At 38.9% G+C, this 23811-nt stretch overlaps 1 protein-coding gene across 1 annotated transcript in view; it reads left to right on the plus strand.

The window, feature by feature from the left end:
- Positions 1-23811, plus strand: part of RPS6KA6 (ribosomal protein S6 kinase A6) — a 49117-nt gene that overhangs the window by 16330 nt on the left and 8976 nt on the right. The window contains exons 2-14 of the mRNA XM_081336792.1: positions 440-499; positions 5604-5720; positions 6506-6587; positions 7949-8029; positions 9075-9154; positions 11860-11966; positions 12580-12617; positions 17211-17353; positions 18480-18550; positions 19043-19131; positions 21107-21171; positions 22574-22676; positions 23549-23673. Coding sequence (XP_081192918.1) covers positions 440-499; positions 5604-5720; positions 6506-6587; positions 7949-8029; positions 9075-9154; positions 11860-11966; positions 12580-12617; positions 17211-17353; positions 18480-18550; positions 19043-19131; positions 21107-21171; positions 22574-22676; positions 23549-23673 — 1161 coding nt within the window. The remainder of the gene's footprint in view (positions 1-439; positions 500-5603; positions 5721-6505; positions 6588-7948; positions 8030-9074; positions 9155-11859; positions 11967-12579; positions 12618-17210; positions 17354-18479; positions 18551-19042; positions 19132-21106; positions 21172-22573; positions 22677-23548; positions 23674-23811) is intronic.

Consider the following 23811-nt stretch of genomic DNA (forward strand, 5'->3'; position numbering starts at 1 on the left):
CCAGCCATTGTTAAGCAAATGTGGCAATTGTTGAACGAACGTGACAGTCTTTAAAGAAGTCAATTTTCCCAATGGGTGTTTTTCCGCCCCGCCCCCCCCAGACAGTAGGCAAAAAACATTTAAAAAAACGAGGGCACATGGCTGCAGGATTTTGCAAACAGCCATAAATGAATGCAATCACGTGATTGCGGGACATGTATATGTGGCTATCAGAACTTCAAAAGCAGGTCGTATGTAGCTCTGGGGAGGTCTGTCATAACTTTGAAGAGTTGCTAAACAAGAACGACCTATGACAACTTTCTGGCCCAGTGCTTAAGTTATTTTGGATTAGCTCATGTTTCTACCTAAAATAAGGGCCATTTGGAGAATTGTGCAACAGCTTTCTCAATGTCTTTTCGGTCACACTGTTAACAACTCATGACGCCTCTTTATTTTGTAGCTGAATGGCATTAAAATGGTGGACGAACCTATGGAGGAGGGAGAACCATATTGCTGTAATGTAAGTACATTTGGGGATATTCCTCATGATAGGAACATCTGTTGAAGTCTTTTAAAATAGCTTTATACCGTATGCCAGTGAGGGTGAACCTTTCAGAGACCGAGTGTCCAAAGTACAACCCCAAACCCACTTATGTATCGTCGGGTGCCCGGTGGCCGTGGCCCTTTGTGTGGGTGTGGCCCATTGGGTGGGCGTGGCTGCAGTGGTAACGGCAGACTGGATGGGGCTAAAAAGTTCAATCAATCAATTCCAACTTTGCGAGATCTTTTTTTCCCCGCGAGAAGTTGAAATTGATTGATTGATTGAACCTTTTTTTTGCACACGGCAGTGGAGGCCTAAAGCGAAAAGATTTTATAAAACCCAGCTGAAGGCCAAGGAGTGGGGCAGCAGCATATGTGCCCACAGAGAGGGCTCTGCGTGCCACCTGTCGCACCCATGCCATAGGTTCGCCACCACGGCTATATGCAGAGCCTGTTGGGTATAGTCATCAAGACATCAGGCTAAATACCAGGAGATTGTGAGTTCTAGCCCTCTAGGTGACCGTGGGCCAGTTACTTTTTTTTCCAGTCCTAAGAAAGAAGCAATTGCAAATCACTTCTGGGGAAAAAACGGCCAAAAAAACTGCAGGGATTATTCAGGCAGTCTATAAGAATTGGACCAGATTGAATGCAAGGAAACCAAATTATAAAGAGGTGCAAAGAGTAGTCAAACAAAATTTTCCTTGCTTCTTCATCAGGGAAAATTTAGTTTGCCTAGCTGTATTTTTTAAAATAATTACATACTTTCAAGATGTAAGTCTGCATTTTTTAAAATAATAATAATAATAATAATAATAATAATAATAATAATAATAATAATAATAATAATAATAATAATAATAATAATAATAATAATAATAATAATAATAATAATAATAATAATAATAATAATAAATCTAATTCTATAAGAATTGCATCCGGAGCTCCTGCTTGTTTGAAGCAGGAAAAAATGGTAGCTAACGGAATGCTGTAGTCTGAACATGCAACTGAATTTTTTGCAAATCTCAAGTTTTTGATTCAAAGGGATAAAGATGCCCTAAAGTCAAACTTGATTCTTTGTGGTTATATCCATGCAATTTTCTTGACGTTCCCAAGAGAAGTGGTTTGCCATTGCTTTTCTCTGAGATTCTTTTTTTCTATTTTCCAATCTAGCCAGTTGCCTTGGAATTCCCATCTTAATTCTCACAGTCAAGAACTAACCAGGCTTGATCGCGGATTCATTCCTGAGATCAGTTAGGGCTAGCTGCATGCTGCCATCTGCTGAGCCCAGCAGTGGAAAACAACATTGAAAACTAAGTTTGCAAAAATGACTCGTTTGCAGAAACATTTCTCCTTTCCTGCTTGGAGAAAGTTGTGGGGAGGAATTGCGTTTGATACATTATCAACTTATTACTGTTCACACACTGCAGGATTCTAAGAAATTCATAGGATGGCTAATTACGGAAGGAAAAAAGAAAAGAATCCAAAAGAAATGTGGAAATTCTCCATGGATTCTAATGCTTATGCTGGAAGAATCTCTCCCACTCATTCCCAACAAATTACATTGTCCCTAACATGAGAACTAACGTTCTAACCATTTAGTGAGTCTCATTAGTAAATGTTTTGGCTGTTAATTAAAGAGAAACTTTTGGCCAAGGATCTTTATTTGTTCCATGGTTTGTGTTACTCCCCAAAATTGCCACACAGAGGAATGCGTCCACGTAAATTAGAATTGATAAGATGATTAATTCAGGAGATTGATGGCATTTTTCTTATTAGACAAGCTTCTTTTTAAATATTAGCTGCACAAGGTCTGGGAGCTGGAAAATATAGCACCTCAAGAGACGGTGAATTCAATCCTAGGTAGCGCAAAAAGAAAATATCTGCTGTGAACTCTGCGTAGGCATAAGGAAGGGCATCCAGCCAGTAAATGCTCAGCCCCATTCAGTCGCTCCGACTCCACCCTGATGTTACAGGTTTACAGGGTTGTTAAAAGAAAAAAAAATGAATGTGGCTTATAGTAATGTTCTAATTGGTCTTGAGAATGTTTAAACATGTTGAAATGATAACTGCAGTAGTTAATAGTCAATATTAAGAATAGATTTAGGTAAAGCTGAAGCATACTAATATTTATAATATTAATTAACACTGCTAATTAGTGACATTCACTAGTTTTGATGAAATCATAAATTTGCTGGAGATAGTATATTAACTTTAAAATATGCTTATTATATTATTGTAATGCTGTATTAATAATGCAGTAAAATAATAGAATATAATAAGGTTTTACTACATTATTGAAACTATTGTATTCATAAAAATAAAAACAAAAGTCTTGGGATTTTAATTAACTATAATATAATATTACATTTTTTTTCATGCCATTAGATATTTCTGCTCAATTCTATTGGACAGAAATTATACCACACATCACTGCTTAAATCCAGTCACGGTAGTATGGATGGAACAGAACACAGATGAACCCATCTCATCAGTGTAGAACTGAAAAGTCGAATCGAGAAAGAAGGAAATAAATAAATATCGTAAAATGGTTTTACTTAAGCTGGATCTTGTGACATTGCTGAATCGTCTAATCCAGAGGTCCCCAACCTTTTGGGCACCAGGGACTGGTTGTGTGGAGAGAGCTTTTTCCGCGGACCGGAGGGGTGTGGTTTTGTGTGCTGCCTGCATCCCCACAGATGGGTTTTTGTTTGTTTGTGCAGACCAGTTGCTGGCATGCCACAGCCCGGTACTGGTCCACAGACCAGGGGTTGGGGACCCCTGGCCTAATGTATGCTACTGATGTTCCAGATTTTAACCTCTAATTAAAGCACTGTTGTGGAAAAGCTAAAAGAATTAAGGTGTTAGGAGATCAAATGAATAGGTGAAGATAGGTCCCTGAGAAATGAAGGACACACAGGCGGGCATCATCAAGCATAGCAACAATTTATATACTTGCATATGATATTAGGCCATCAGTGCGTGATGGTATCATAATGTGCATGCCAACATTTCGCTGTTATTGTAGTTAGGAGATTGGGCTGCAAGAAACAAGAAGAAAGTGAACATGCAGATGTTTGGAAGATGTTAGGCCAAAATTGAAGAAACTTGAAGCTGATGAAGCATTATGCAGTTGTACAAACACATGTTTTCGTTCTCCTGTTCTGTTACATGTGTAACTGCTGCCCACTCTTAACAGCTGTTGAATTTCCAAATTCTGTTCAAAATCTTTTTTTTTGGTTTGTTTGTTCCATTATGTGGCTACTGCTCAGTATTTAGAATACTGAATTCTAAATACACTGGAAGTACTGTAGCATTTCAGATCCTTCAGTTGTGTGAGGTCTACGATGACTCAGCCAGCAAGTGTTCCGATTATGGTAATAAGAGAGTATAACATCATTTCTACTGACAGTGGCATTCAAAAGCGTTGTTTTCTTAAGTTCTTATTTAATTACTATTGTGTCAGTTTCCACAGAAACCCGTTCTCCTGTCAAATCCGGGTTACTTTAGATCACTTTTAAACATAGAAACAGATGAACTGCTAAGATCAGTTCATGCAAACAATATTTGTTTTTTTTTAAAAACAAAACCAGTGAAAAGCAGCATCATGGGGTGTTGGATACTGGAACTTCATTTATTTTTGTCTTTGTGCGACTAGGCAACATGGATTCTACTTTTAACTGCTTTTTTGTTGGAAAGGGGTAGCTTTTTATTGCACCCAAGCCTAGTGCTAAGATGCTTTCTAGTATCACCTGAACAAAATATAGCAGTGTTCCAATATTTGAGGGGTTGCCACAAAGAAGAGGGGGTTCAACCTATTCTCCAAACAAGGACCTGAAGGCAGGACAAGAAGCAACAGATGGAAGCTAATCAAGGAGAGAAGCAACCTAGAACTACGGAGAAATTTCCTGACAGTGAGAACTATTAACCAGTGGAACAACCTGCCTCCAGAAGCGGTGAATGCTCCAACACTGGAAGTTTTAAGAAGAGACTGGACAGCCATTTGTCTGAAATGGTATAGGGTTTCCTGCCCGAGAAGAGGGTTGGACTAGAAGACCTCCAAGGTCCCTTCCAACTCTGTTATAATGTCAAAGAATAAAAGCCACTGATGTAAAAGATTAAGGTGATTGAAGGGATGGGCAAAGAAATTTTGGGCTCAATTTTCTTGGCAGGGAAGTTTTGAGTAAAGATGGGACAGGATCTGGATTTCTAGAGGATATTTCTTTTGCAAGATATTAATCATACAATTTTATATATCGGCGAACACAGAATAAAGTCAAATTGGGATGAATTATTCCTTGGTAATATTGAATTGCAGTGCACTCTGACTTCCCCACCCCCCACCCCCCACCCCCACCAGTAATATGTTATTTTTGGATTGCGAAACAATCAAGGAAATTTTGAAGAATCTCAGCCTGATAAACGGAAATAAATATTTATACTTTTAAATCTTGAAAGCTGAAGATAAGGAGAATTCTTCAGATGTATTCGAATGTCTATAAAATAGTGAGTCTCCTCCGAGTGCCTTTTCACCGGATTCTGCAATGATAAGAGTTACTTTAACGTGTAAATAGCCAAGTCTGAGAATAAACAAAAGCTTCACTGTACATTTTCTCAGATTGTAAAATATAGTTCTGGTCCTTGATTTAAAGTGAGTAGCCTGTATCTATGGGCTTTGCCTGAAAAGTGGTAAGCCATCTTTGCCTCATTGCTTGTTACAAATTATAAAACATAAACAATATCCTTTGCAACTATGAATGATCTGCTTTAAGTATCTTTTAGGTCAGGAGTTCCCAACTGGGGGTATGAGACGATATTCCAGGGGGTGCGAAAATTAGGGTTTAGAAGTTTCAAAATTATAGTGTACGTGCATAATTCATTGCCGTTGTTTTGAACTTTTGTAAGGGGTGCGAGAATATATCAGAAGCATTCTAGGGGTGCAGGGTATAGTAAACGTTGGGAACCGCTGTTTTAGGTAAACAAGCAGGGTACAGATATCTTAAATAATGTAGCACTCATTCTTAACAGTCTTTCTCTCTCTCTTTCTTTCTTTCTTTTTCTCTTTCTTTCTCTTTCTTTTAAAATAGGATGAGGGAAGTGTCAAAGAGATCCCTATTACCCACCATGTAAAAGAAGGATGTGAAAAAGCAGATCCTGCACAATTTGAATTGCTTAAAGTCCTTGGTCAAGGGTCCTTTGGAAAGGTAACAATGGAAATAAGCCGTGTTTGTTTTAAATGTTGCGTTGGGTGTCCAATATAGCCCCTGATTCTACTCCTCTACTAGATACAAGGCTAATGTTTTTAAGTGTTGGGGAACTTACTATAGTAAGTCCTGTAAGCATTTCAGTAACAATAGCAATAGCACTTAGACTTATATATCGCTCCATAGCCCTTTACAGTCCTCTAAGTGGTTTACGGAGTCAGCCTCTTGCCTCCTAACAATCTGGGTCCTCATTTTACCAGAAGGATGGGAAGTTGAGTTAACTTTGAGCCGGTCAGGATCGAACTCCAGGCTGTGGGCAGCGATAGCAATAGCAATTGCAATAACACTTAGACTTAAGTGACTAGGGCATTCTGGAAAATCAAGTCCACAAATCTGGAAGGATTCCAGGTCGGAGAAATCTGATTTAAGGAATAAGGGTATAAAATGTATACTAAATTATTAGATAATGGAGTTGATGCTAGATGTTCTTTTTGGTGTTTTCAAGTGCCACAGTTAAATTTGCAATGGTTTAGGCTGTGTTCTTATAGGATTGTGTAGTATTTCTTTGCAGTGGAATATTTTCTATAAAATTGATCTTGGAGAACTAGGATTTTGATTTTTTTAAAAAACAGTCACTAGAAGTATTATTCTACACTTACATAGCATATCTTACAACAGCTCATTTAGACACTGTTATCTGAATCTTTGTGGTTACTAGAAAGAAATTTATTGGACTACACAAGCTATATTGACACTACTATATTTAAGCTTTCTTGTTTGTTGAGGTTTTCCTTGTGCGAAAAATAATTGGTCCTGATGCTGGGTGTCTATACGCCATGAAAGTTCTCAAGAAAGCTTCGTTGAAAGGTATGCTTGATTTTTTTTAAAAAAAATTCTGCTGTATTTTTAATTTTTATTTGTGAAATATCACCACTTACAGCTTAATAATGAGCTTTAAGATGCTGATAAGTTCCATTGAAGATTGTAGCATTTGAACAAAAATATCCAGTAGAATAAATGTGTGAATTCAAATTCAATATTGTAAATATTGCTTACTGTTTATATGGAAGCAAATAATTTCATTACGGTAGATTTTTCACTAACCGGCTGGTCATTGAGTTCTTAGCCCTATCATCGGTCCCGGTTGCAAAAATCTCTTTGTCTAATCACAGAGATGTAGTAGTGATTGCTTAGACTACATAAAATTAAAGGGAATCAGCAGTTACTGATTTATTCCCAGGATGTATTGACAGTATTGATAAAATATTTAAACTAGATTCGCTTTAAATCATACCTGTAATTCTGATTGGTAAGTAGCAGCATGTGGATGACCTTGACAATAATAATAATAATAATAATAATAATAATAATAATAATAATAATAATAATAATAATAATAATAATAATAATAATAATAATAATTAGTAGTAGTAGTAGTAGTAGTAGTTGGAAGGGACCTTGGAGGTCATCTAGTCCAACCCCCTGCTCAGGCAGGAAACCCTATACCATTTCAGGCAAATGGCTGTCCAGTCTCTTCTTAAAAACCTCCAGTGTTGGTGCATTCACCACCTCTGGAGGCAGGTTGTTCCACTGGTTAGTTGTTCTAATTGATCATAACAAGCTAAGCAAAAATCCTGATTAAAATATGAATACAATCCCACTGGGAAATCCCAGAGCTCTAGATTACCCTTTAAAGCAGTACTTCTCAGCCTTAGCAGATGCTGTGGACTTTTAAGATTGTGGACTTCAACTCCCAGAATTCCCTAGCCAAATGCTGGCTAGGGCACTCTGGGAGTTGAAGTCCATACATTTGAAAGCTGCTAAGGTTGAAAAACCTTTGTCTAGAAGAAGACAGTGCCATATCACTGAGTAAAAAAAAGAAAAAAAAGAGATTCCCATGTAAGTCATCAGAAGCCATGTTCAATTCAATTATTAGCAATATTATAATTTTGAAGCGGCTGTTTTAAATGACTCATCAGAAAGTTGGCAGCAATTCACGAATATGTTGTACTAGTGAGTCTTGTTACAGCTGTGGCTTTTTCATGATGTTTTTGGGGGATGTTCAAGGTCACTTGAACTTTGCCATGCAACCTCCATGGAAAACACTGGAACACTTCTGAAAACAACTAATAGAAATTTGTTCACAAAAATCCTTTGTATGCTTGCTTGTTGTAAAAGGCATCAATATGTACTTAGTTTCACTCTTCTTGGAAAACTCATGTTTGCAGTTCGAGACAGAGTTCGCACAAAGATGGAGAGAGATATATTAGTAGAAGTAAATCATCCATTTATTGTCAAACTGCACTATGGTGAGTATTATTGTCTGTGACTTTGATCAAGGTTTATTCGATAAATGTCTACTAGCTTGGTTAAAAAAGAAAAAAAGCAGACTTTATATTGTGTGATTAGATCCACAGGCACCTCAAGCAGATACGGTATTTTTAAATGATTTCCACAAAAGTGGGTTTATTTAGATGAGAGTTTTATTAATTACTTAGCTTATGGCATACCATACATGGATTAGTAATGTATGTCAACATTTCATCTAGATTAATAGAATGCAATAAAATATAAATGTTGAAAATCTATGTTCAAATACCAAAGTCTAGGCCAGGGGTAGGCAACCTTGGCTCTTTTATGACTCGTGGACTTCAACTCCCAGAATTCCTGAGCCAGCTATGCTCAGGAATTCTGGGAGTTGAAGTCCATGAGTCATAAAAGAGCCAAGGTTGCCTACCCTTGGCTAGGCCATCTAACCATCAAAGTGCAGCATCATTTATATTAAAAAATATCAGACAGTGGACAGGTATATGCCCTCAGCTTACACCCCATCATGATATGATCTACACAGCCCCACAGTCACACTGAGGGGCGGATACTATACCCCATTTATATACCCATGTGGGGTGCGAATCCTGTTCAGGATTGTCCATTGCTGACGTGGTAGTTCAACGTCTGGAAACTTGTGCATGGGGTCATTTATATGCCTTCCTATATCTGGGTACTCAGCAATCCAAGTTGTCGGGCAGATGTTGTGCAAGTGCCAGTGGGGGCTTCCTGGATGCGAATCTTCTGGCTGATAAATGAGAAAAGTCACAACAATGCTGTCTTCCAGAGTGATGGTGTTAAATACCAATAAAGTATTTTAGAGTTGTACCTAAATATGCGGGTATCAATTTAGTATATTGGCCAAATAATTTATAGAATGCTATTGATTCCTCTTGCCTTGAGTAGTTAAACGTTTAGAGCCCCCGAATGTCTCGTCTGATTAGGATATATTATTTAGTGTTTTATCTACGCTGCATATCTCTTGTTCTACAAAAGTGATTCATGTTTTATGGCTGCTCTTTACAGCCTTCCAGACTGAAGGAAAGCTATATTTAATATTGGATTTTCTCAGGGGAGGAGATGTGTTCACAAGATTATCCAAAGAGGTATGTATTTATGGACCCTTTTAAAACATCGTCAACACTAGTGTGAAGTGGGAGCCTTATCCTGAATTTTTATCCTTGCCTTTTCTTCCAAGAGTCTTCTCTTTTTATATTCCCAACATCCCTGTGAGAGGGAAATTTTGCTCCGAGGAGAGGACTCGCTCAAATCCATTTATTCTATATCTTAGTTTCAAATCTGGGTTTTGGTTTTTTTTTTCCCTTGCCTAAATCAGGCTCTCTGTCACTTTTCAGCGGTGAAGAAACTGGATCAACTTGCCGTTAATATCTCTTAACCTAATCTCCCTCCAAATGGTGAGGATACAATTGGTCATGAAGTTAAGAGGGTGGTATGCTGTTTTTGGCTTTCTGGAGAAAAGGCAGGATTGGATAAATAGACACCACCTACACTGTTATGACTACATAAAAGTCATCCTACACTCTGCTTTTAGAAATGCTCTTTTACCCCACTCGAAGGAAAACACAATGAGGTCAAATGTATTAATAAGTAAAGCATTTCTTGCTACGTGAGGAAGTAGGTCTTTTTCCCCCCCTCCAGGACTTAGAAACGTCTTAGAAAGGATTCTAAAGGAAGAGATATTTCAAACACCATATCACCTGGCTGCTTTAATGAGTCACAGACAAATGCTTGGGCTCCATTTTTTGGGTGCTCCAACCAAGTTCAGATAATTGCAGAGTTTTGTCTTTTCATGGTTAGCTCTCACTTTTTGTTTTCAATGATCTCGGAGACCTTTTCATCATATGGAATTGTTTGAGATACTTAAATAATCTTGTTCCGGTAAATGGAGATTGGACTGACATAGATAATACTTCTAGGGAGAAACTTCAACAGTGGGGATCTCAAATTGCAAGAGTAAAAAATATCTTGTAGAGAAGTTTTGTCTAGTGAAAGTATGAATGCTGTGCAAACAAGTAAAGGAGTTGCTCGGCATCTTTAATTTGCAGCTAAAGGCTCCTGCGGTGTCTGTAGATTTTTTTAAAGGAGTAATCAGCTTAATATTATTCAGTTTAGACACTTACCTTGGAGTAAGCCGCATTAAGCATGATAGAACGTATTTCTAGATAGATGTGCATATTTTGCCCTTGACAGACAGACGGAAACTTTATTTCAGTCATTGACTGATAAAAGTACAATGAATAAAATGAACAATGCAAAACTATCCCCTAACAAGAAGCACAGTTAGCAACCGTTTGTGGGGGAAGCTTACACACAATGTAGCAAAGATCTGCTATTTTCAGAGTAATAAATTTACCCTGACTATTTAACGCTGAGCTTGTCGATCGGAAGGTCGGCAGTTTGGCGGGTCAAATCCCGAGTGCCGCCTAACAGAGTGAGCGCCTGTTACTCGTCCCAGCTTCTGCCCACCTAGCAGTTCGAAAGCACGTAAAAAATACAAGTAGAAAAATAGGGACCACTCCGGTGGGAAGGTAACAGCGTTCCGTGTGCCTTTGGCGTCTAGTCATGCCGGCCACATGACCACGGAGACGTCCTCGGACAAGCGCTGGCTCTTCGGCTTTGAAACGGAGATGAGCACCGGCCCCTAGAGTCGGAAACGACTAGCACGCATGTGCGGGGGAACCTTTACCTTTACCTAATTTGCACTTTAAAATCACTCAGTTCGAAATATGCTTTCATGTGCATTTAAAACTTCTATTTAGAAAAGAATTGAAAACGTGTATGTGTGCTTCTGCATCAAGAGAGCATGGTCCTACCTTGGTATTATTTGGGGGGGGGGGCTGAAGTTTGATATGGGTACTGTATCTGCTCTTCAGTATTTTTCCTGATTGATTTTTAAACAAATATTTTGTAAAAGAGTGGTGCTCCGAGATGTTTATGATAAACTAAATGCAATATTTCTCAACTTTGGCCTCTTTAAGAGGTGTGGACCTCAACTCCCAGAATTCCACAGGTTACCTTTTAAAGTAGCCAAGTTTGAGAAACACTGTGCTAAAGAATACCTTACATTGCATTGATAGCTCTAAATCATCATAATCATCACCTTTATAGGAAATTATTTTATTTATGCATTAGAAAGCCCTTATCTTTTGAGTGTGGAGTAGTACATAAGTCTAGCTGCTATTGCTAATGCTTCTTCCTTTTGTCCCAGTTATGGAAGAGCATTTTTTGAAGATTTCTTCATCCTGGAGAGATGATGAATGAGAAATAGGGAGTAAGAATCTCTAGATTTTATTTGGACCTTTTTTCAGGCAGAGGAATTAAGTATTCTGCTGGACACATGTCTTTCCAGAGGTCACCATTCCACTTCCCTTTTAATCATTCATTTGTCATTGGTGAGGTGCATCGGAGGGCATGCTCTGAATATTTATCCTTGGAAAACTAATAGGAGCAATGTCTATGGAGATTCTGAGTCATCCAGATCATGGTTCTCGCAAAGGTTCTTTTTCAAAAGACAACTGGAATTTGTTTTTCTTTTTATCTTCAAGGAAAAACAAAGTCCAGTTGCCTTTTGAAAAAGCACCTTTGGGATAATAAGGATCAATGTTTGTCCTGTTTGAAGTTGCATAAAATGTACATTTCCATCTTGTGGGTCATCCAAGATCACGGACAACATGCAGCCCTGACTAGTTAATTTGCATCACAGGTCCTTAAACGTTGTGGGATTTGCTAACGTCTTTGATGTACAGAAATTTAACAAGACCGGAATGTAAATCTATATAGTTCTTATTAGGTTATGTTTACAGAGGAAGATGTGAAATTCTACCTCGCAGAACTGGCTCTAGCTTTGGATCATCTGCACAGCTTGGGAATTGTGTACAGGGACTTGAAGCCAGAAAAGTAAAGTAAAATGTATTTTATCCACTATTATGGTACTCTTTATTTAAACACTTCTTTCTATTTGCCATAAAATAAATATGGAATTGCTGCAGAAGAGCTATACAGGTCATCCTCGACTTACGACTTACAATTGATTCCCTAAATCTTTGCGGTTATATGCGACAGTTGTTAAGCAAACGTTGTCCCATTTTACGACCTTTCTGGCCGCTATTGTAAAGTGAACCACTGCAATTGTTAAGTGAACCTGGCTACCCCATTGACTTTGCTTGTCAGAAAGTTGCAAAAGAGGATCACATGACTCTGGGACAATTCAGCGTCCAAATTTTGGTCACGTGACTGTGGGGGATGCTGCAACGGTTGTAAGTGTGAAAAACAGACATAAGTCACTTTTTCCCAGTGGTGTTGTAACTTTGAACAGTCACTAAATGAACTGTGGTCAGTCGCGCACTACCTGTACTCTTCTCTTTCTTCTTCTTCTTCTTCTTCAAAATATATGTTTTCAGAAAATTCTTAATTAATTAAATGTAATTTACTATAGTATTCTAATTTGCTCAACTGTCTTATTAAAATATTCCCGTTATGTGCCTTGGTGAATGTGAATTTTAATTTTCAGCATTTTGCTTGATGAAGCAGGACATATCAAGTTAACAGGTAGGTGAAACTTATTAGTATAGCTTTTTTTTTAAAAAAAATATTTACGTAAATAGCCTCCTAACTGATTAAAAATGGCAGGTTATTTTGAACTGGGTCAAGTCTCTGGAGAGATTCGTCTGTCATGTCCTCCCTTTAATCCTTGAATTATTTTTCAACTTTTTGTTGAATTAAATGCTACAGTTCTAAAAGAATCCGTTTATTTTAGACTGGCTTGTAATCTTCTTGAGCTTTCCTCCAGTGTCCGTTCCAGCTGGGGCAGACTCTGCAAGACGTGGTCAAAAAAGTGAAGAGAGAAGCCCTGATGCTTCGATCAGAGCTCCACCCATTTTTATTATTTATTGATTCATTCAGAAAACTTATATGGCTTCCCAACTCTCTCATGGTGACACCAGGGGGCTAATAGAAATAAAAGCCCCACATATAAAACCCAATAAACCCTCATCTCCACCCTGATGGGTTCCATATGACCATAAACTATGTCTTCCGGGCCAAGGTGGGAACCAAACGTATCTCCATGGGGATGATGTTCCATAGGGAGGCAGTTACCATGGAGATCCTTCTTGGTCCCATTAGATCATGGGTCTTCAAACTTGGCCCTTTTATGATTTGTGGACTACAACGCCCAAAGTTCCTCAGCCAGTGTGCTGGCTGAGGAATTTTGGGAGTTGAAGCCTACAAGTCATAAAAGGGCCAAGTGTGAAGACCCCTGCATTAGATGGACTCATTTAAGGAGGGGCGACCTATAACATACCCTGCATCCCCACATTGGTGGGTTGGGTAGAAATAACTGAGATGGTTGGAACCAAAGTTACCTCCATGGGGATGATGTTCCATAGGGAGGGAGCTACTATGGAGAAGATCCTTCTTGGTCCCATTAGGTGGACCCATTTAAGGAGAGGTGACCTATAACATACCCTGCATCTCCACATTGGTGGGTTGGGTAGATGTAACTGAGATAGTCCTTCAAATAACCTGGCCCCATTTTTAAGTGTGTTACACACAGACAACAAATGGAGCACCAGTCACACTGGTGTGACGGTCCTCTTGACTTCTCTGACTACGTGCTGTGAATACATCTGCCAGCTGTCCATTGTATTCTCATCTATCATAGCAGATGAGTAACATCAAAGTATAATGCCTAGTAACGGAACTCTACAGTATGTGCAAAGACAGGCTCTCAAAGGCGTACTGCAAAGCTAGAATTTTCAACGTATCACGAAACAGAAGAATGTTTTTACAAAGCTATAAAACAGCATTAGCCCCGCTGCCACCCCCTCACCCCCACCCAAAGCACGGCTGATTATCAGCCATCCATTTCTCTTTTTTGAAGAGTACTCAGGGAGATTGGAGCTCTAATGCTCACATTTTGCCTTTGCTGAGAAACAAGAAAATCATGTTTCGTAGGTATATCAAATGAAGCCCTGCAAATTTTCAAAAGAATGCTAAAAAAATGTAGGGAAAAATAATCTCCACGATACCATTCCAGGATGTTTTAAGATTTTAAATGAAGTTTATATAGTCCACCCTTTATGTTTCTACAGTCTGTTTTTAGTCTACGCTTTGCTTTGGCTAAGTATTTAAAATAAATTACGGTTGAATATTGTTGATTGAAAAACCACACATACAAGTCAAGATTCATTACAGACGTCTATGGAGATCCTCAGTCATCCACATCACGGTTTGTCCCAAAGCTGCCTTCTCAAAAGGCAACTGGACTTTGTTTTTCCTTGAAGATGTTTCGCTGCTCATCCAAGAAGCTTCTTCAGGTCTGATTCCAGTCAGAACTGAAGAAGCTTTCTTGGATGAGAAAATAAATGTTTTCAAGGAAAAACGAAGTCCAGTTGCCTTTTGAAAAAGCAGCTTTGGGACATTCATTACAGGTGAATCTCTCCTGTTTCTTTTTGATGGGGTCCATAAGAGAACTCAAAGGCCATGTCTAGAAATGAGACAACCCTAAGCTTAAATCTTTTGTTTCTAGCATTTGGTCAAACAGTTGCTTTTCAGTGTTTGACTCGGTGATACTCCAAATGTTGGCTGAAATTAACATAATGCAAGTGAAAACATTACAGCTCTCCTAGCTTCTTGCTCTCCAAATTTCTTTATTTCTTGAATTTGTATAGCTGCCCTTCTCATGCATGTGAATCTGGGCGATGTAGACAGTTAAAACACAAAAAACTTAATAATCAACATCAGTCGAACACAACCATTAAAAATTGAGTTAAGAGTAGTTTCACAGCCTTTTGGTTAGGACCACGTGTGCAGTTGTTCAGTTGTATATGTTGTGCTTTCAGACACAGCTAGGTGGATTTCTTACCCCTTTTCAATCTCTCTAGAATATGTAAATTTTCTCATGTTTTTTTTTTGATTCTTATTGTCATGCTGTTTAGAGTATCTGGTGTGCTTTACAAGAAGCCGTTCCATTTGGATCTGTCAAAAAGTAATAATTGCTTATTTATAACATTTCCTAGGCACCAACTGTTAGGGCAACTAATATGTATGTACAATAAAAGCAAAACAAAGTCTCCAGTAAAATAATAAAACAACTAATCAAAACAAGTGTTACAACAACAACAACACTCTCTAAATAGATAGCAGAAATGCAATTAATTTAAAACCAGAGAGTGGCTTTTTAGCCTATTGAAGAAATACTGATGCTCATTATTCTAATTCTGTGCTTAACTGCAGATACAGTAGTGGCCAAAATTGGGGAAACCTTTTGGGAAAAGTGTATTTTTGAGGTTTGATGGCTAATAACACCATTTTTTTTGGGGGGGGGAGTAGTACCATAAAATTATATATCAATGGAAAGATAATTTAATCAAGAATGTAATGCAACAACGTTTGTTCAATTATCTGTATTCTATGAAAGCTTATAGCCAAATAAGCAGCAAAAGGAAGCACAACTTGCTTAGGTTGATATCAGGTAGCTTTCCATCCATCTGATTGTAGCCAATGAGCATGAGTGTTTGGAGAGCCAATCAGATTGTCATCTTGTTTTGGCAATGAGCCAATCGGATCACAGTAGGATTCAGTGATTGATGTCATGTATTGAAGCTGAGAGGAGGACATTTGTCAGTGTGTTATGTGATCGCTATCAAGTTGGTTGGGCTTTTTTTGGGTTCTTTCACTTAGTGAGCTTGGAAAACGTAATAAAATTAAAGTAATGGTGCAAAGAGTTGACTGGTTACCCAGAAAGCATTGGAAAATAGTATTATTAAGTGAAGAAGGCTACAGTTATAAAGAAATTAGAAGAAAAATTGGTGGAAACTTAACCAAAGGTGGCATTTCTACTGTACACTTTTCCCAAAAGATTTCCACAATTTTGCCCACTACTGTAGCTTAGACCACATTTTATCACTGAATGTTGACTAAAAATGACAGCTGTGGACTAAACAGGCTTAGAAAGAAAAGCCGTGTTAGCTATCTTGCTACACTATAGTTGGCTGAAAATATTAAAATAGGGTGAGCAGAAATGAGCATGCAATCTCAGCATGGACTCTGCTTCTTTTTTTGGCAGAAAAGGTATCGTAGATATGTAGGAGGAGCTTGCATTAAGTTGGAATCCTCCACTTGGAAAAGGATACACAGTTGAAAATTCTAGCTTGGTCTTTGTACTGTTGTATAAATCTGTCACTTGGACACTGGTGGAAGCTGTGCAGAGATCACATTAGTGTTCCTCAACCTTAGCAACTCTTAAGATCTGTGGACTCTTAAGATCTGTGGACCTCAATTCCCAGAATTCCCCAGCCAGCCATGCTCCATGCGCCGTTGAAGTCCACAGATCTGAAAGCTATCAAGGTTGAGAAACACTGGATCAAAGACCTAGTTTGATGAAGCTTTCCAGAAACTGAGCTAACGTTAAGTCCAAACCGATTCTCCCCTACAAACCTTTTTCACCGACCCAGTGGTGAGACATTTTGCTTTTACATCTAAATCAAGTCCATATCTTTACGGGTGAAACAGAATCCTAACTTACTTTATGTATAATTTATTCTTCCAACCAAGCATAAAGTTGTAATGTCAATGAATCATGAATTGCTGTAGCTAGGAAGGGACGGGAAAGATAGCACTAGTGTTATTATGCAGCTTGTGGGTATTTTGGTGGGCGTGCTTGAGGCCACTTTAATTGTTCTATTTAGTAATTAATTTAAGAGTTCATTGATAGGGTTGGGTCTCAGTCTACTAAAATTTAGGCTATAAAAAGGAACCCATCACCTTTCTGGTGTTGTTTGGCTTAGGGGGTGCCTGTAGCAAATAGAGATTTGGTCAAAAAGGATGACATGAGTGTCATAGCATGTTGCAAGCTTGGCCTCTTATGACCTGCGTGCAACAATTACAATGCAAGTACAAAAGGAGTTTATACTATGACACATGACTGGCTAAGAGATCAAGAAGAGATCGTGAAGAGATGGTGTCCTTCCATTACCGCTTCTCATTGGGTAGTCTTGAGGAAAGTAGACTTGATAGCTGGAGGGCAACATCATTGGTCACATAACTTCCCCGAAATAACTCACATGCTGATCTCAACTTTTTATGACTGATGTTGCTCAATGTCTCTTTGCTTGGTATGTCTTTGTGCTGCTGTTTTAGACTTCGGCTTAAGCAAAGAATCCGTGGATCAAGAGAAGAAAGCCTATTCCTTCTGCGGTACTGTAGAATACATGGCCCCTGAAGTTGTGAACAGGCGGGGCCACAACCAAAGTGCCGATTGGTGGTCCTTTGGTGTCCTCATGGTACTGTGCATTAATGGCCTGATTTTGGGTTGCATGTCATAAGCACTTGAGACTCATGATGTATTAATGATAGAAAGGAATAGTTGCATTTCACAGGGTTCAACTATGGCGTTCTTGATGCTCTCTGAGCTTGGTTGTTTTCTTGCAGGCATTTCATTACCCACCTAAGTAACTTCATCAATTACTCCATGCGCCGATGATGTTGCCTAGTTTGGTGACGAAACATCTCCAAGACAAACCACCAAGCTCATAGAGCAACCTGGACTGCACAAATTGTATTATTATTATTGTAATAATAATGTGTTTGGGTTTGATATTTTTGGAGTTGTGGGTTAAATATGTCTATTTGTTTGGGGTTTTATTGCCATGAATGTTTTGTTTATTTTATTTTGATTTTATTTTACACTCTTACCACGGGGGTTTATATTATCTTTTATTTTATAAGATGCCAGGAATCAGAGTTATTTGGGGATATACAAATTTAATGATGTAATAAGTTATAATTTACAATTATAATATTTCTGATGCTTAGCTTACATCTCGAGGGAAAAGTGTGTTATCTGTAACTGTTCTCTGAGTTGAACTGAACACACTTCATATTAATTTGAGCCAAATCGCTGAGGAGAGAACACTTAAACCAGCATTGGATATTGGAAAACCTATTACATGATGCTATGGCAAATGCGATTATAATAAAGTGTTTATAGCTGCTATTAACTCTTTAAACAAAGTTATAAATGCATTTGCAGCCACCATAGTTTTGTTCGACTATTTACATTAATCAAATTTGTATCAGTGCAAAATGCTTAGAAGGTATCAAATGTTATCAAAATTTAATACAGTTATTAGTTAGCATAATAGAACGCTCTGGACCTACGGGTTGGAAACACGCAGAAGAGGCCTTCATCCTGCAGTGGATAGACGTTGGCTAAAGTGATGATGAAGATTTAGCATAATTTATCCATTATCTATTATGAATTTTAAACAATTCTGTTCTCGTGCAAATTAGTGCACCTTCACAATACATTATAATAAGAAGCAAGACTTTTCTTAAATCTCAATTCTGGAAGCTTAATTCCTATTGGCTTGTTTTCTAAATCTTGTTTGCTCTTTGTTTCTTTCTCAGTTTGAAATGCTCACTGGTACTTTACCTTTCCAAGGTAAAGATCGAAATGAAACTATGAATATGATCCTCAAGTAAGTATTTTTCTGTGCAGAACTGGCTCCGTTGCTAAGTATTTGCAAGTTATCGAAGATGGCATATGCAGCACATGTCACTGATAACAATAAAATGATTGTCAGGTGGGATAAGCCTTACCCCCTGCCCAAAATTGTTTGTTATCTAAGCTGTCTGAAAATTTCACCTACGGGCGAAAGTGAGTGGTTTTGGATAGGATATTTTTATTTCAGGATTTCAGGCTTTAATTAGTTTCCAAGTGCTTATCAAAGCCAAGGAAGGCTTCTATTGCAGCCTCCTGATTTAGGGAACTCTGCAATAAAAATAGAGAAAGGTATTTATCCATTTTTTAAAAAACAGAGGAAAAAGCGTGAGGATTTGGTTTAAAATCCTTGGGACGGCGTTCCCCAAACTGGCGGCTAGTTCAAAAGTCCCATTGGAGTACATTGTTTGCATTTGATTTTTTTTTCATTAGAAAGCACTTCTTGAATCTGAATTTTCCCTTTTCCCAGAGCAAAACTTGGAATGCCACAATTCCTTAGCCCTGAAGCTCAGAGTCTCCTGAGGTTGTTGTTTAAAAGGAATCCTTCAAACAGGCTAGGTAAGTTAGTCCTGCCTATATTAGTCTTCCTTCAGGTGGAAATTTCCAGAGGTTCTGGACCTTCACCTCAAAATACCATGGTCAAAGGATAAAAGAGAGAAAGAAATGCCTTAGTCTGCAAAAGCTCCAGGCTGGTGGACTGTGTTGTAGCATTTCATAACCTCCCTGATGTAGTCTATTGTGGATATTGTGGTGGAGCAGTGGGCTAATGCCTCCTTAAGTAACACCAGCTGCCTGCAATTAGTGCAGGTTCGAGTCCCACCAGGCTCAAGGTTGACTCAGCCTTCCATCCTTCCGAGGTAGGTAAAATGAGGACCCAGATTGTTGGGGGCAATTAAGCTGACTTTGTAATAATGCCGCTTGTGGGGGGGTGAAAGCCCTAATAAGCAGGCATATACATAGAATGAAGGCTACTGCTAAGCTTGTAAGCCGCCCTGAGTCTTCGGAGAAGGGCGGGATATAAATGGAATTAAAATAATAAAAAAAATAGTGTTTCTTGATTTTCAAGCTAATTTGAGAAGGAGAAGAATTAGAAGCCATCTCTTTCCCAAAAACAAATGAGTAGCTATGACACTGCAGAATGAAACTCCAGAACACTACGGTGTCCAAACGAAGATAGCAAAATATTGGTTTTATTATAGTGGGTCACAGAGCCAGCCAGACGTTTAGACTGGATATGGCATTTCTGCCCACCTAGAAAGTCATTTCCAAAGGCCTGGGGTAGGCAGATATTGTTATTATGACAACTATTATTGAGAACACTATGGCTGAACATCTAAACAGTCTTGGTTTTTTTGTTCAAAAATTCCTTTACATTAGCCTTGGTATATTTTACATTGGTGTTGTTGTTTTTTTAAAAAAGTGCATGCTGTGTTACTGAAAGTCTGTGGGGATTTTCAGTCATCCAGGTTATGTTTGTCTCAAAGATGCTTTTTCAAAATGCAACTGGATTTTCTTTGATTTATTTCCTTCCTTCCTTCCTTCCTTCCTTCCTTCCTTCCTTCCTTCCTTCCTTCCTTCCTTCCTTCTTTCTTTCTTTCTTTCTTTCTTTCTTTCTTTCTTTCTTTCTTTCTTTCATTTTTCTTTCTTTCTTTCTTCTTTCATTCATCTTTCTTTCTTTCTTTCTTTCTTTCATCTTTCTTTCTTTCTTTCTTTCTTTCTTTCTTTCTTTCTTTCTTTCTTTCTTTCTTCTTTCATCCATCCATCTTTCTTTCTTTCTTTCTTTCTTTCTTTCTTTCTTTCTTTCTTTCTTTCTTTCTTTTTCTTTCTTTCTTTCTTTCCCATCCAAGAAGCTTCTTGAGAAGAACTGAAGAAGCTTCTCGGATGAGAAGCAAAACATCTTCAAGGGAAAACAAAGAAACTCCAGTTGCTTTTTGAAAAAGCACCTCTGGGTCTGTCATTGAATACAATAGTCACTTTCAGTGCTTAAGCACTTGGGTGCCTTCTGTGATTTATATTTCATTTGCAGTAGAGGACTGTGTAGACTGCAATCTCCTTCTGAAACTGACTTACAATGCCGTGTAGAAAATGGGAAGATGATGCTTGAGAACTGGAAAGTGTTTCTTTTCAGTATTTGAAATTTTATTTTATTTATGAATATATGGTCAAGGTTACTCAAAGCACGGTGCAAACCTGCACCTAGTGCCATTGTAACAGCAGCCTAGAATCCCATAAGTACAGTATATATTTAAAGTAAGAATTATCATGCATATTCCTGGCACCAGGAGCTGTGCAACACTCAAGTTCCAAAGTCCTTCAAGAAGACTCATAGCTTAACAAGATAGAAGACCAAGAAAGTAGGAGTTACTCATGCTGCAGAAGAGCAAATTCTTCTAGCGGAAGGGAACTCATGCCAAGTAGGCTTACTTTTAGGACCCTTCTGATTGCATCTCTCAATCAGTGGGGACCTTCATCAGCATATGTCATTGTTGATTGATTGCAATCATGTTGTGTGTTGTGTTCCTTGAAATTATAGGGGCTGGTCCTGATGGGGTTGAAGAAATAAAGAGGCATCCCTTCTTTTCAACCATTGACTGGAATGTGAGTCTATGGAATAAATCTGTATTCAGGATACCATTCTAGTAAGGACTCAAGTTTGATATAATGCTTGACAACTCTTGCATTTTTTAATGTCGGGAAATACCTTGAGCACGTAAAGCAAAAATACCCAATGTATATTATTTCTACCAAAATGAGAAAAAAAGAAAGGGGTAGTGATGCTGCAATAAATTATTCCTCCTCCTCCTCCTCCTCCTCCTCCTCCTCCTCCTCCTCCTCCTCCTCTTTTGCAACTTAGATGTACCTAATACTACATTTTTAAATTATCTAAACATATATAAAGGGAGGCGGTGGCTCAGTGGGTTAGGACGCTGAGCTTGTCGATCAGAAGGTCGGCAGTTTGGCGGGTCGAATCCCGAGTGCCGCGTAACAGAGTGAGCGCCTGTTACTCGTCCCAGCTTCTGCCAACCTAGCAGTTCGAAAGCATGTAAAAATGCAAGTAGAAAAATAGGGACCACTATGTTGGGAAGGTAACAGCGTTCTGTGCACCTTTGGCATCTAGTCATGCCGGCCACATGACCACGGAGATGTCCTCAGACAAGCGCTGGCTCTTCGGCTTTGAAACGGAGATGAGCACCGGCCCCTAGAGTCGGAAACGACTAGCACACATGTGCAGGGGAACCTTTACCTTTTAATACTACATAGTTTTTATTGCTTTTCATAGCATTTAGAACTACATACTTTTTATTTCTTTTCATAGCATTTAGAAGCTTTTCAAAAGCATTTATAGATACAGGAGAACGCAGGTCCAAGAAAAGCCCGATGCCTTTTGATTCCATCACAGTGACTGCCTAGTGCAGTGATGGCGAACCTTTTAGAGACCGAGTGCCCAAACTGCAACCCAAAACCCACTTATTTATTGCTGGGTGCCAGGTGGGTGTGGCCTACTGGGTGGGTGTGGCTATGGTGGTCATGGAAGATTGGGTGGGTGTGGCCAAGGTGGTTGTGGTCACCTCAATGTCGCTCGTGGGGAGGGACACCTGTGGGGGCCTGATGGTTGAAGAGGGACAGTTGCCACCTGCGAGGCATGGTGCGGGTGCCCACAGGGAGGGCTCTGAGTGCCGCCTCTGGCACCCGTGCCATAGGTTCGCCACCACTGGCCTAGTGCTTAGAGAATATTTATACTTGCATCCACTAGTTTTCCTTTCGTCAATAAGAAGCAAGTTCTTCTGTAATAGAAGGAGAGGAGAAGTTGAGTTTTACTCAGCGTTCTGTGTCTCCAGATGGCTCTGGGGACAATTACAAGGGTGGGAAGAGCCCCAGGCGCAGAAAGCAAAGGTTTCCAAAACTGAATCTGCAGAAGCACAGAACTCCCCATTAGAAAAGCAGTATAAGTCCACGCTAATCAATGGCGAAATATTCTTTTTTGTGATTCTGATTGCAGAAACTTTACAGGAGGGAGATCCAGCCTCCGTTTAAACCTGCTTCTGGAAGACCAGAAGACACCTTTTGCTTTGACCCAGAATTCACAGCAAAAACTCCCAAAGGTAATATCCTAAGACTGGGAAGAATATAGTGCATTACAGGCAGTCCTCGACTTACAACAGTTCATTTAGCGACCGTTCAAAGTTACAACGGCACTGGAAAAAAGGGACTGATGACCGTTTTTCACACTTACGGCCGTTGCAGCATCCCTACATGGTCACATGATCAAAATTCAGGCACTTGGCAACGGACTCATAACGGTTGCTGTGTCCCAAGGTGACGTGATCCCCTTTTGCGACCTTCGGACAGGCAAAGTCAATGGGGAAGCCAGATTCGCTTAACAACCATGTTACTAACTTAACAGTTGCAGTGATTGGCTTAACTGTGGCAAGAGTGGTCATAAAATGGGGCAAAACTCACTGAAGAAAAGCCACACTTAGCAACAGAAATTTTGGACTCAATCGTAGTCCTAAAGCAGGAACTACCTTGATTGTTTTTTCTTCCGCCCGTTTCTCTTTCATAATAGAATTTTCCATTTAAAAGTTCAACGTAATAATTGAAATAGGTATAAACTCCTAGTAAGGCTAAGTAAACATAGGGCCATTCTATCGGTCTCCATCAAAAATATTATAAAGACGCTATTAATTTTTAGATTTCTTTTAAGAAAAAGTGGCTCTTATTTAACATCGCTGAATTGAAATGGACTAATTGAATTAGTTTTCCATGCTAATTATTTGGTGTTTGTTTTTTTTTAAAAAAAAAAAATTCAAGCCGTCATTTTCCTTGGTTTATTTCTTTGTTATGGCCCTCCAAAGGGTGGGTAGATTTGCCATCTTTCCGAAAGAGGATTCTTTGATAAATCTGCATTATGAAATAGAATATATTGCATTATATTTTGGGCAAGCTAACGTAGCCTACTGTTCCATTAATTAAGATTCTCCAGGAGTTCCTCCAAGCGCCAACGCCCATCAGCTTTTCAAAGGATTCAGTTTCGTTGCGACGAGCAGCCTAGAAGACCACAAAATCACCCCTCTCAACAACATTTTGCCAATCGTACAGGTAGAAAAAAGAGTGTGGGCGCGTGGAGTTTCTAGTTTGTGCGTGCAGAAATACTGAGGCCGCCATTCCTAACCAATTTATGCAGTATTAAAACTTGCGAGAAATGCTTGTTCAGTAGTGTTGCTGGTGTAAGAGTCT

The sequence above is a fragment of the Vipera berus genome, assembly GCF_964194415.1.
Source record: "Vipera berus genome assembly, chromosome: 11".
NCBI classification, from domain to species: Eukaryota; Metazoa; Chordata; class Lepidosauria; order Squamata; family Viperidae; genus Vipera; species Vipera berus.